The 12,171-nt window shown below is 40.4% G+C and overlaps 1 protein-coding gene and 1 long non-coding RNA gene across 2 annotated transcripts in view; one reads left to right on the forward strand and one right to left on the reverse strand.

Annotated features, from left to right (window-relative positions):
* LOC126384519 (uncharacterized) overlaps window positions 1-3,704 on the forward strand; it is a 13,414-nt gene extending 9,710 nt beyond the window's left edge. The window contains exon 3 of the long non-coding RNA XR_007569304.1: window positions 3,567-3,704. This is a non-coding gene — a long non-coding RNA (uncharacterized LOC126384519). The remainder of the gene's footprint in view (window positions 1-3,566) is intronic.
* A 3,906-nt stretch (window positions 3,705-7,610) lies between these two features.
* LOC126384432 (N-acetyllactosaminide beta-1,3-N-acetylglucosaminyltransferase 3-like) lies at window positions 7,611-8,966 on the reverse strand. The gene has a single exon (XM_050035520.1). The coding sequence runs from the start codon at window positions 8,940-8,942 to the stop codon at window positions 7,722-7,724; it is 1,221 nt and encodes a 406-aa protein (XP_049891477.1). The 5' UTR covers window positions 8,943-8,966; the 3' UTR covers window positions 7,611-7,721.
* Between the last annotated feature and the right edge of the window lie 3,205 nt (window positions 8,967-12,171).

Genomic DNA, 12,171 nt, shown 5'->3' on the forward strand with positions numbered 1-12,171 from the left:
TCAAGGATCTTTGACATAAAGGGAAGATTAGATATTGGTCTATAGTTGGCTAACACCTCTGGATCCAGGGTGGGCTTTTTTAGTAGAGGTTTAATTACAGCTACCTTAAAAGACTGTGGTACATAGCCTGTTAATAAGGATATATTGATCATATCTAATATATGAGTGTTAACTAAAGGAAAGGCTTCCTTAAAGCTCCAGTAGGCAACATTGTTTTGGTATAACTGAGTAAAAATTTTATAATATCCTCTAAGCATAATGTAAATGAAGTGGTCTGAGACAAACAGTAGGTTTCTGCACCTCACCATGGCTCTGTGTTCAGCCTCTAAAGAATCAGTATCGTGCCGATGTGCATCAACCAATCAAAGGTCAGCTCAGACCACTGCGTTCCTATTGGCTGTTCTACTACATATGCGCGTTCCCGTGATGCTGGCAGAAGGGGAGAGCAACCGACAATGGCGAACAGTGCACCAGGTAAAATAGCTATTCCAGCATTGGCTAAAACTGCCTACACGGCTAAACCCAAAAAAGGAAGACAGAACTCTGGTTCCCCGGAGCCCCGGAGGGAGGGAAAGGGTGAGGTGGGGCCGGCCGGAGGGCACGAGCGTCGGCCGTGGGAGCGGAGCCGAGGGCTCTCCGCGGAGAGGGAGAGCCGAGCCTCGGGAGTATGTGCGGGGCCGCGAGGGAGGGATCGGGAGGGCTGCTGCGCTGTGATGGAGAGCCGAGGCTCCCAGAGAGGGAGAAATAGAACGAAGTAGGATAAAATAACAATAATAATAATAATAATAAGTAGGATAGAAGTAGGATAAAATACTCGCGTGCTCGTCTGGTAGGAGGGGCTCAGGGCAGAGATGAACGAAACCTAACTCAGATGAGACTCAAAAATAAGGATAGACCGATACATCGGCCGGCCGATATATCGGGCCGATATTTGAGTTTTTTACTTGTATCGGCATTGGCCGATACGCGCGTGGGTTCGCGGATTTAATTTTCCCTGGCATGATTTACAGACAGCCATCCACGGGCAGCTCTGTGTTGCCGGAAGACCCTGCAGCGCACATGCAGCGAAACCTACTGTGTACAGTAGTTGTTGTTTTATTTATGCTTCAGCTTAAATATTTGTTTATTTTATAAAGACATTACTGGAAGATTTAAGAGCACTGAACTCTTTTTTTTATTTGAATGTATAATAATAATAATAATAATAATATTCTACCTGGTCCACCTGTTCTACCTCAACTTTCCATCTTGTTTTAGTATTTTGTACTGTTCAATAAATGTTTCTTATTTTAAACTTGAGACCTGTAATATTTGTTATCATTGTGTCATTTTTTTGATGTAAATTGAGGGAGCAAAAGCAGTATCGGCCCCAAATATCGGCTCAAGAAAATCGGCAGTCCATAATCGGTCATCGGCTAAGGGTGATGGAAAAAAATCGGTATCGGCATCGGCCCTAAAAAGGTTAGATAGGTACTATCTGAGGACAGGAGGTCATGAATTTTGCCTCTAATAGTTAGAATTTTGTCATTAAAAAAAGCTCATAAAATCATTACTGCTAAGGGCTAAAGGAATACAAGAATATTAATGCTGAGTAATAGTTTGCTCTGGCATTGCGGAGCATTGACGGCTAAGTGACTGTTGATTCATTATCAAACCACAGGAGTTTAATCTCAGGCTGAGAATTAAAGAATGAGAAAAATAAATTATACCATATTAGATAGATAGATAGATAGATAATTTAAAACTCACCCTTTGATGTTTGAAAGTCTTGTCATGCAAACGGATTATGTTTGGACAAATCTTAAATGAGACGGATTCATCAAGTACAAAAATATTGCCCAAATTGTTGAAAAAAATGGTAATTTGGGGTGTTTCATTACCTCCACCAATAATCAGACTTATTCTTGTAAAAGGAGAATTTCAGATTTGTTTCTACATTGTGCGGGTTAGTCGTTTGGGGGGTTCCACAACGTTTCGCCATCTCAAGAATACATCCACCAGCGAGGGACATACAGCACCGCCTTTGGCGTTTTCGTTGAGAGCCAGGCCAGCGCTATGTGACTGAGAAGCCGAAGGAGAGGAGCAAGAGGCGCTTCGCTACGACCCCGGCACTACTGCAGCATAACACAGTCCCACTCTCTGAGCATAATGCAGGATCATGCACATGCAGCATCACGGGAGATGGAATCCTCGTTGCCAAGAAAGCGCAAAGGGAATCAAAAAGGCAACGTGACCGGCAAAATCAAAAAACGAGGGTCAACATCGGGGCAGCCCTTCCCAGGTGGAGAGAGCATCTCCGCCGTTGGCGCTGTTAGCGATGCTGGCCGCTAACAGCTTGTCACAGCTATTCACTGGGTTGTTATGTTTAGTGGCTAAATGTTTACTTTTATATTATTTTGATTTTTCTCACATAATCTGAGTAATTGCTTTGCTATTAGATTAATTTGCTACTGGGGCACATCACTGGGTGGAGTCTACACATGGGTGGAGTTTATATAATGGTAGCCAGGTGAGGAACAGGTAGGCACCTTTGGGGTTTCACGTTTTTTTACCAGGGCAAGAGAGGCAGCATGGTTGCGTATGTTTGATTGTTGGCTTGCTCACTCTTCTAGAATAAACCCTATGTGCTATGTATTTGAATGCAATATATGATTTCAACGTTAGATGGGTGAAATTCCTACACACTGTGGCAAATTTTTTCAGAAAAAAAAATCCCTAAATTGTTAAAGAAAAAAGGGACATTTTTAAAGAAAAAAACAATCTGCAGTTCTTTTTTAAACAAACAAAAAAATGTTAAAATGTTAAACATATTTAATATTCAGAGTTTTATTATGGAAAAAGAATATTAAAAATATATAAGATTATGGTGTAGAATTGTTATAATCTCAAAGCTCTTTTTTCAGGTCATTTTCTTGTTTGTTTTTAACATTTTTTCACTAATTTTCTTGTTTTGATTTTCTCTTTTTTTGTTTTTTTTACTAATTTTTGTTTTGCAAATTCTGGGGGTAATTTCCTTGTTTGTTTTTAACCTTTTTTGAACTTTACCTAATTGTCTTGTTTTAAATGTTCTCTTTTAACTATTTTTTTGCAAATATTTTTGGTCATTTCCTTGTTTGTTTTTTTCTAACCCTTTTTTTAAACAAATTTTTCTTGTTTTTAATTTTCTGCCGTTTTTGAGGGTAATTTTCTTGTTTGTTTTATCTTTTTTTGGGGCGGATTTTCTTTTTTCTTTTTTTTAAATTTTGTCTTACTATTGTTTTTGCAAATTTCTTGGGTCATTTTTTTGGGTTGCTTGTTTTTAACTTTTTACTTTTTTTTTGCTAGTTCTTTTTTATTTTATTTTTATTTTTTTTCATTTCCATATTTGTTTTTTCTTTTTTTTCTTGTCTTTCTTTCTGTCTTTCTTTCTTTATTTTTTCTACTAAAATTTGTCTTTAATTTTCTGTTCTTACAAATTTTTTGGGTAATTTCTTTATTTGTTGCTTGATGCGTTCTTCCCGTGTTTTTGAATTAAATCAAGCTCAGGTTTCTAAGGGATAATGGCTTTCTGTCTGTCTGTATTTCAGTTTTACCTTCAGATGTCCGGAAAGTGATAGTCGGCAAAGAGGAGCAGGAGGACTGGAGCTCCAGTGTGGACCAGGAGGACCCAGAGCCCCCACACATTAAAGAGGAAGAGGAGGAACTCTGGAGCAGTCAGGAGGGAGAGCAGCTTCAAGGGCTGGAGGAGGCTGATATCACCAAGTTCACATTCACTCCTGTCCCTGTGAAGAGTGAAGATGATGAAGAGGAACCTCAGTCCTCACAGCTTCATCAGTCAGAAGCTGATGGAGACCACTGTGGAGGACCAGGACCAGGACCAGGACCAGACAGAAACTCAGATCCGAACAGATATTTAGGACCGGTCAGTGAAGACAGGTCTCTGGACTCGTGTGAGACTGAAGTCAGTGACGGGAACTGGGAGGAGAACAGAGAACCTCAGTCAGGTTTCACCACTCTGACGACTGATGATGTCAACGTCGGTGATAATAACTGCGACTATATGGAACGATCGTTCAGCTGCTCCGAGTGCGGTCAGAGATTCGGCCGGAAGCCGCACCTGAATGCGCACATGAGGATTCACACGGGAGAGAAACCGTTCAGCTGCTCTTTCTGTAGGAAAAGATTTTCCAAGAAGTCAAACTCGATCAGTCACATGAGACTTCACACAGGAGAGAAACCATTCAGCTGCTCCGTCTGTAAGAAGACATTTAGATTCAGTGGAGACGTTAGCCGACACATGAGGATCCACACGAGAAAGAAAACGTCTAACACCAGTGACATCATCAGCAGGAGAGGAGGAGACGTCAGGCCGACAAAGAGTCGTTCAGTTGCTCGGAGTGCGAGAGAACGTTCTACCGCAGGGACCATCTGATGAGCCACATGAGGACTCACTCTGGAGAAAAACCCTTCAGCTGCTCCAACTGTCAGAATTGTTCAGTTGCAGTCGGAACATTTTGGCACACACCAGGATTCACACCTGAGAGAAACCCTTCACCTGCCCCTTCTGTGACAAGCGCTTTGTGCACAAGAGACGCATGACGCTGCACATGTCGGTGCACACAGAGGAGAAACGCTGCCACCGCGGCACCTGCTACAAAAGATTCACCTGGTACACACAGCTGAAAACTCACAGATGTGTCGGCGAGTCCTCGCAGGTCCATCAGAGAGAAAAGAGGGCACCCGCCGAGAAGTCGTTACGCTCCAGCGATTGCGGGAAGACGGTCAGCCTGAAGGGCAACCTTCGGCTGCTCCATTTGCGGCAAAAAAACAAACACGTTCAAACAGAACGTGCACCTGACGGAGCACATGACCATTCACACAGGAAAGAAACTGTATAAATGCAGCGTCTGCGGCCGAGGGTTCAACAAGAAGTCGCTCGTCAGGAACCATCCATGTGTTTGAGGTCATCACTTCCTGAAGTCGTAGGTTTTTATTCACAGAGACAACGAGTCAGTCATGTCCGTCTGCCGGCTGTGATGTCACGTCCCACTACTCTGCTCAAAAAATGAAGGGAACACTCAATGGTCACAGTCTAACATGAAGTCAGTTAAACTCTGCTAGTGTCCTTGTCACTACTGGTAGCATGAGGCGGTACCTGCAGCCCAATCAGGTACTACTGGTAGCATGAGGCGGTACCTGCAGCCCAATCAGGTTGATGCCAGATACCAGGAGACCGGCTGTTACACCAGGAGAGCTGGACAGGGCCGTAGAAGGGCATCAACCCAGCAGCAGGACCGCTATCTGCTCCTTTGTGTGAGGAGGAACAGGAGGAGCACTGCCAGAGCCCTACAGCATGACCTCCAGCAGGCTACTGGTGTACATGTTTCTGACCACACTGTCAGAAACAGACTCCATGAGGGTGGCATGAGGGCCCCACGTCCTCTAGTGGGACCTGTGCTCACAGCCCAGCACCGTGCAGCTCCATCATTCACCAGATTTGAACCCCAGAAACAACCAAACTACTTATAAACACAGCTGATATTTTGTGTCATGAATTTCATCCTGTGAATATGACGTCAAAGCATTGATGACAAAATGAAGGGAGGGTGTTTTTATGGACTGAAGCTCATCAGTTGTAATTATGGAGCAGTCATGTGACACTTTTGGATGTTTATTATCAACAGTTATTTAGTAATTTTTATTATAAAATAAATTTGAGCTCCGATAAATAAATTCAAAGTGTTTTATAAATTCAAAGTGTCGGCTGATGATGCCTTCATGTTTCATGTCATGTGCCTGAATATGTTCACCACAAGTCAGTTATTTTATCATTTAAACAAATCTGTAAGTAAATACACCTTTCAAACCTAATTGGGGTTTGGAAGGCCTGCTTTCTTCCAAAGCATGCCTTAAATCACCAAAACATGCCTTCTCAACTCAATCTGTGAAAAATGTAAAACAAAATAAATAAATGAAAAAAATACATGTCCTCTAAAATGTCCTTTGGGGTTGGAAGTTATGTTTTCTTTAAAAGTTGCCAAACCAAAGAACAAAAAAGCTGCCCAAGTTTATAAAGAAAACCCAAAAGGCAACAATTTATGAAAAGAAATTTTAAAAAACAAACAAACAAAAAAATAGTCCCACATTGTTAAAGTTTTTAAAGATCTTTTTTGTAAAAAAAAAAAAAAAAAAAGAACAATTGGGGGGAAAAATTCTACAAATTTTTAAAGTTTTATTTAAAATTGCCAATCAAAGAACAAAAAAATTACCCAATTTTTTTTTGAAGGAAAACAAAATGCATTCTTTTTTTTTTTTTTTTTTTTTAAAGGCAAAAACACAATCACTTTAATTTGTATTGCCAAAATAAAAAACAGAAGCCCCTCCCCAGTTCTAATAAAGTTATTTGACATGCCTCCCCCTTTGTGCTCCACCCCTCCCCCCTCATAAATAAGGGACAGTCCCTAAATGTAAGTATGCGACAGCACACTAAAGTGTACTCGCAGTCAGACTAATACTTGGTATACTGAAAGTTTGTTACAATGGAACAACTATTTTTGTATTTAATAAACTTCACTTGTACAAGAGCTTAGTTTTAAATGTGTTAAGTGAACTTTACTGAACTTAAATTGGACTATATCAAGTTAATCTATGTACATTACAAACATACTAATGCATATTTATTTTCTTACATGCTGTATATGTACTTGCAGCGAAATTAAAATAAATTTTATAAGTACAATAGCACTATCATTGTACTTTGAGCATACTCATAATGTCCCAGTAATAGAAAATAAATATTTATAAAAGATTAACAGCATACTCATAATCACCCTTTTAATTCATCTTTATTACTTAAACAGAACATTTGAATGTTCTCTGCTACACTTTGAAGTATGTCAAATATTCAACTTTTAAAATGTCATGTGATATTCTAAATGTGTTTTAAAGTATAAGGTGCTACTAGATCAGTACTTTTAGTGACCTTTATTTACAGGAAAGTAAATGTTAAGTTTCCTTATTTTTTATGTGACAAATACACTTTAACAATACATTTTTTAAGTGTGTTAAAATACATTTGAATAATCCACCAGGCAAAAAAACGTAGCCCGAAATTCACAGACAAAAACATTTACAATTACTTACGATACTTCTTGTTACTTATGATAATAAAGTCCCAGTGTCCTCAAACAAGATGATAATAAAGTCCCAGTGTCCTCAAACAAGATGATAATAAAGTCCCAGTGTCCTCAAAGGAGAACTTCCTAATTAACTGTGTCTTGTTACTGTTGCTAAAATTGTTCAAATTTGTTGCCATATCAAATTACAAACATTATTGATCATAAATTAAAAAAAAGTTTCAACCATCAAATTTGATCAGGATTTGGACCATGTCCACTTTGTGTCCTGATCAGCTGTGGACTGACTTGGCAGAGTATTGTGTTCTTGCTGCCAGTAGATGGCAAATGAAAGTGTCCACAAAAGAGGACCACAGGTCTTACTTAAGCAGAACAACGTATGAGGTGCAGTAGGCCCAAAATATAAAGTCCTCATATGAGGACGCAGGGTTGCAGGAGGTTAATTCTAGTAAAATCTGCTCAGCCTCAGTTTGTGGGCAAAAAAAATCACACTACCTACTGCCTTGTTCACAAGGTCACACCTGCTCTCAGAACCTCTGATGAGGTGCAGGAAACGTAAGAGCCAACAGGTGTGTTTGAGCCTGTGTGGGTTACAGTTTGGTGCTGCTAAAGGCGTTTCTTATAGGAACTACATTTAAGACTGGGATCGTGCACTCTGTGCCACATATTGTACATCTGAGCTGGAAGGAATCTGTGTACCAGCAAAACATTTTTACAAACACAAGGATCGTTTAGATCTCGACTGGACAGTCCCATCGTCTTCACTCCCACATGAGAGGTCGGACTTAGTCCTGCTTTGGCCAGACACATCCCCATGTAAACATCGTCGATGGGAAGAAGGGTAATGGACTGAGACATATAGTATATTACCAAAGCGGTATAACCAGACAGGAGGATCCCCCCGCCACCACAGTAAGGGGGATATGAGGCTGATCTCTGTACCTGAACTGGGATAAAATACTTGCTCCATGGTGATCTAACAGGCCCTGCATTCTTGATCAGATTGCCAGTAAAGAGGTGCTTGCTTCCATCGTTGTCCTCAAGGCCTTGGAGATACTCAACCATGTTGTCTGTGTTGGCGAAGACGTCATCATCACCATTCAGATGGAAGCGGGCGTTAGGACAGTTTCTTGCCATCCACTCCAGGAAGAGTATCTGCTTCAAGGTGAGGTTGTAGAATCCTTCGTTGAAGTCCCATTGGATGATGTCGTTGTACTCACGTTGCTCCAGCTCGAGCAGTTTGTTCTGTCTCTCTTTCTCTGAGCCAGTACCCATCGTTCCTGAGATGAAGATCCTTCGTATCCACACGTTGTTATGCAACCTCTCTTTAGCCCAGGTTTTACGCAGCACCTCTCGGCGGGCGTAGCTCACAGGGGGGCTTTTAATGACCAGCAGAAGGAAGACAGCTGCAGATCCATCAGCTCCTCCACATTTGTCAGGAAGGTCCAGTATCATGGGGAAATGGCGACAGTGTCGATAATAGAGAAAGTCTTTTAAACTACTAGGAAGAGACCTGAAGCCTCTGATTTTGGCAGCAGTCATATTTCGTTCACATCTTGGCCAGGAGTACACAGAGGAGTTATCTGTGGTGGGTTGACTCTTATCCTCTTTCACGTCTGCGTTGAGGCAGATCTTTTTGTGGTCAAAATAATCTTTAGAGAGACTGAAGACCAACAGCAGACCAAGAGCTCCTGCTGGCAATAAAGTTCTCGCTCTGATGTATTTCATCCTTGATACTCTGGCGGACAAAACAAAACAAAGTTTTCTCATTAAAACATAATTTTCCCCTGGAGTTGCATGTTCGGAACTGTGTGAACTTTGAGTCATTTTAAGGCAACCTCTAAACCTAACCTCTATAACTTTACGTCAATTAAGTAACTGTACATCAAGGACATAATGTCATTCGTGGGGTGCAAATTTGTAGGATATCATACAAACTGTTTTATGGGAATACATTAAATATCATGCTGTTGCTCTGGTTCTGGTTGATATGAAAGTAGGAAATTTGCTCCCACATTTGTCAGAACTTGATAAAGTTGTGAAGATATTCAGTGTTTTGGAGCAGTTTGAGTACATACACATTAAAACCTGGATTACTGTAGTCCAATAGAGAACAATACTATAATGTTTATTTTCAGATTAAGAGACGAGTCATGTTAAATGTTAAATTTTGGTACCAAACAGTGTAGAAAAACATTAACAGAATTATTTCTGACCAATCTGGGGACCCCTGTTGATTTGGCGATATTTCTTAAATCAAATACGGCAATGGTGTTAACACATCGTGAAAATTTGGAGCTGTTTCATGTTTTTAATCAGGTGGTGCAGCAACAGAGAAGATTTATTTGATTGAGGCACCACAGTGTATGGAAACAAATAAACACTGCGCTGTCACCCTGAGGACATTTATGTATCATTAACTGCCCCGCCTGGCATTGTCACACACAATTTTCATGCTTCAACTAATTCATTTAACGATGGTAGAAATGATCTTGCACACCTTAGGGTGAGGAAAAGTCACCCAGCAATGACTGGGGCAATAGGTTGTGTGTGCCAGCATCTTGAAATTTTGATAGTTGATGGAATAAATGGTTGATCATAAACTGTTGGCGTGTATTCACAGCAGAACATTTATGATGTATGTGTGGGTACTGTTGGAGATTCTTTTTCAAGTTGCTTCCAGTAAAAACAGAAGGTATTGTATGTTGATGACGCAGGCTTGAAGCTGCGTTGTTGAGTTAAAGACTATTATTAGACATTCTAAAGTTAATACATAGTTTCATTCAAAGGAGCATTGTTGTTAGCAAGTGACGCAGATTTGTTGATCTTCATGTTTCTTCATTTTCCCCACACATGCTGAAGTTACTCCTAACCTGGAGAATTATTGAAAGCATGTCCAGAACATGTAGGAATAAATGCTCATGATTTTGGTCATGATGAGAAAACAGGGAAACTGGAGTTAACCCTTCATTATATGTTAGGATTCAAGATGGCCGGCCATCTTGAATTTAACATTTTATAAGCTCTTTAATTCAATGGTTGGCTCAGTCTTATTTTGTGCGGCTGGAATATGGTGGTTGGCTCAGTCTTATTTTGTGCGGCTGGAATATGGGGCTTTAGGGATTCCCCTGAAAGTAACATGATTCAGAGTCGCGCCCTGGGGTGCTATCTTGGAGTTCATAAATTCACTGCAAAGTGTGTTGTCGATGGGGACACAGGTTGGGAATCCTGTCTTATTAAGCAAAGATGCGAAATGGTTCGGCTCTGGAACCGACTTCTTCGGCTGCCAGACGAAAGGCTAACCAAAAAGATTTTTAAATGGGGTTGAGCCCATAATTTCCCTTGGTCAAGAGATGTCCCTGCAGTATTCTCTCACTCTGATTTATATTATATTTTAGTAATAATCTGCAGTGTAAAATAGATACAGTTAAAGAAAAACTATTTAATCTCCATAAGAAACAATGGAAGAAGGAGATTTAGAGGAAACCCAAACTTAGAAGCTATGTTCAAATTAAAGAGGATTACTATACAGAACCATACTTAATCTTAAGTTTAGGGAGGATTCAGAGGTCCTTGTGTGCACAATCAAGATCTGGTACGTTGCCCCTGGCGATTGAAGTGGGCAGGTATAAGGGAATCCCTGAAGAGCAGCGTATTTGTGTTTTGTGTGATCTTGATATTGTTGAAGATGAATTTCATTTCTTGTTTCAATGCCCTTTGTACAATGAGTTGAGGAAATCTTTGTTTGAAAAAGTTCAGGGGAAGAATCCTGACATATTTTGGATGTCTGAATATAATATGTTGAGTTGGTTCTTCAAGGAAGAGATCTATGTCTTAGCTAGATTTATTGAAAAAGCATGGACATTAAGACAGAAAACACTGTGTCTCACATACGAATACAACACTTTGACTTTTTTGTTGTCGATGGATACATAAGATTCTTTTTTTTGCCATCTTGAATTGTTTGTATATATATTGTGTAGTGTCTTGTAAGCCCACACTTAAATCAATCAATCAATCAATCAATCAATCAATCAATCAATCAATCAATCAATCAATCAATCAATCAGTCAATCAGTCAATCAATCAATTATTGTCCTGCTCATCCGTTTGGTAGAGTTCATTTTGAGTCACTGTAGCTTAATGAAATATGTGTTGAACTTAACCTGACTTAAATATTTCTACCATTCAGTTTAGGTCTGTTATGCTAAAAATAAAATCCACAAGATGTTGCTGTGTCTTTAAATTGTCTGTCTTTATAGGAAGTCAGTAACAAAAAAAAAAGTCTCTCCAGACATGAGGGCTCTGTGTAATGGCAGTATTGGCGGCCGAAATTTGGCCAGCTGATTTGACCCAATTCAGGGGTGTCAGCCTTGCTGAGTCTCAGCAGGGTCCAGCAACCAGACGCATCCTGGCTTATTTCAGCCAATGCTGGGCCAGGTCATTTTGGTTACCTGGGCTGTTGGATGGCTTGTTAGCGTATTCACGTGACACTTTTTGGCTGATACATGGCTATGTGAGGTGACACAGCAGGGGGCTCTGAAGTTCTCTGAAGTCAGTTTGCTGTGTCTGGGCTAAGATGAGCAGGACCTAGTCTTAACTCTAAGGGGAAACTCTTAGAAAACATCGTGCTTCTAAATCTTTTCTTAGAACTTTGTCACAAAGAGCACCTCATTGTATTAGGAAGGTTTTTGAATATGGCCCCTGATAGTGCAGGGATAATGTTTGTGGCCGATCCTCATCAGAGAATCAATCAATTTTCAATCAATTTTATTTATAAAGCCCAATATCACAAATCACAATTTGCCTCACAGGGCTTTACAGCATATGACATCCCTCTGTCCTTATGACCCTCACAGCTGATCAGGAAAAACTCCCCAAAAAAACCCCTTTAACGTGGAAAAAAAACGGTAGAAACTTCAGGAAGAGCAACTGAGGAGGGATCCCTCTTCCAGGACGGACAGACGTGCAATAGATGTCGTACAGAACAGATCAGCATAATAAATTAACAGTAATCCGCATGACACAATGAGAGAGAGAGAGAGAGAGAGAGAGA

Source organism: Epinephelus moara, chromosome 22 (assembly GCF_006386435.1).
Source record: "Epinephelus moara isolate mb chromosome 22, YSFRI_EMoa_1.0, whole genome shotgun sequence".
NCBI classification, from domain to species: domain Eukaryota; kingdom Metazoa; phylum Chordata; class Actinopteri; order Perciformes; family Serranidae; genus Epinephelus; species Epinephelus moara.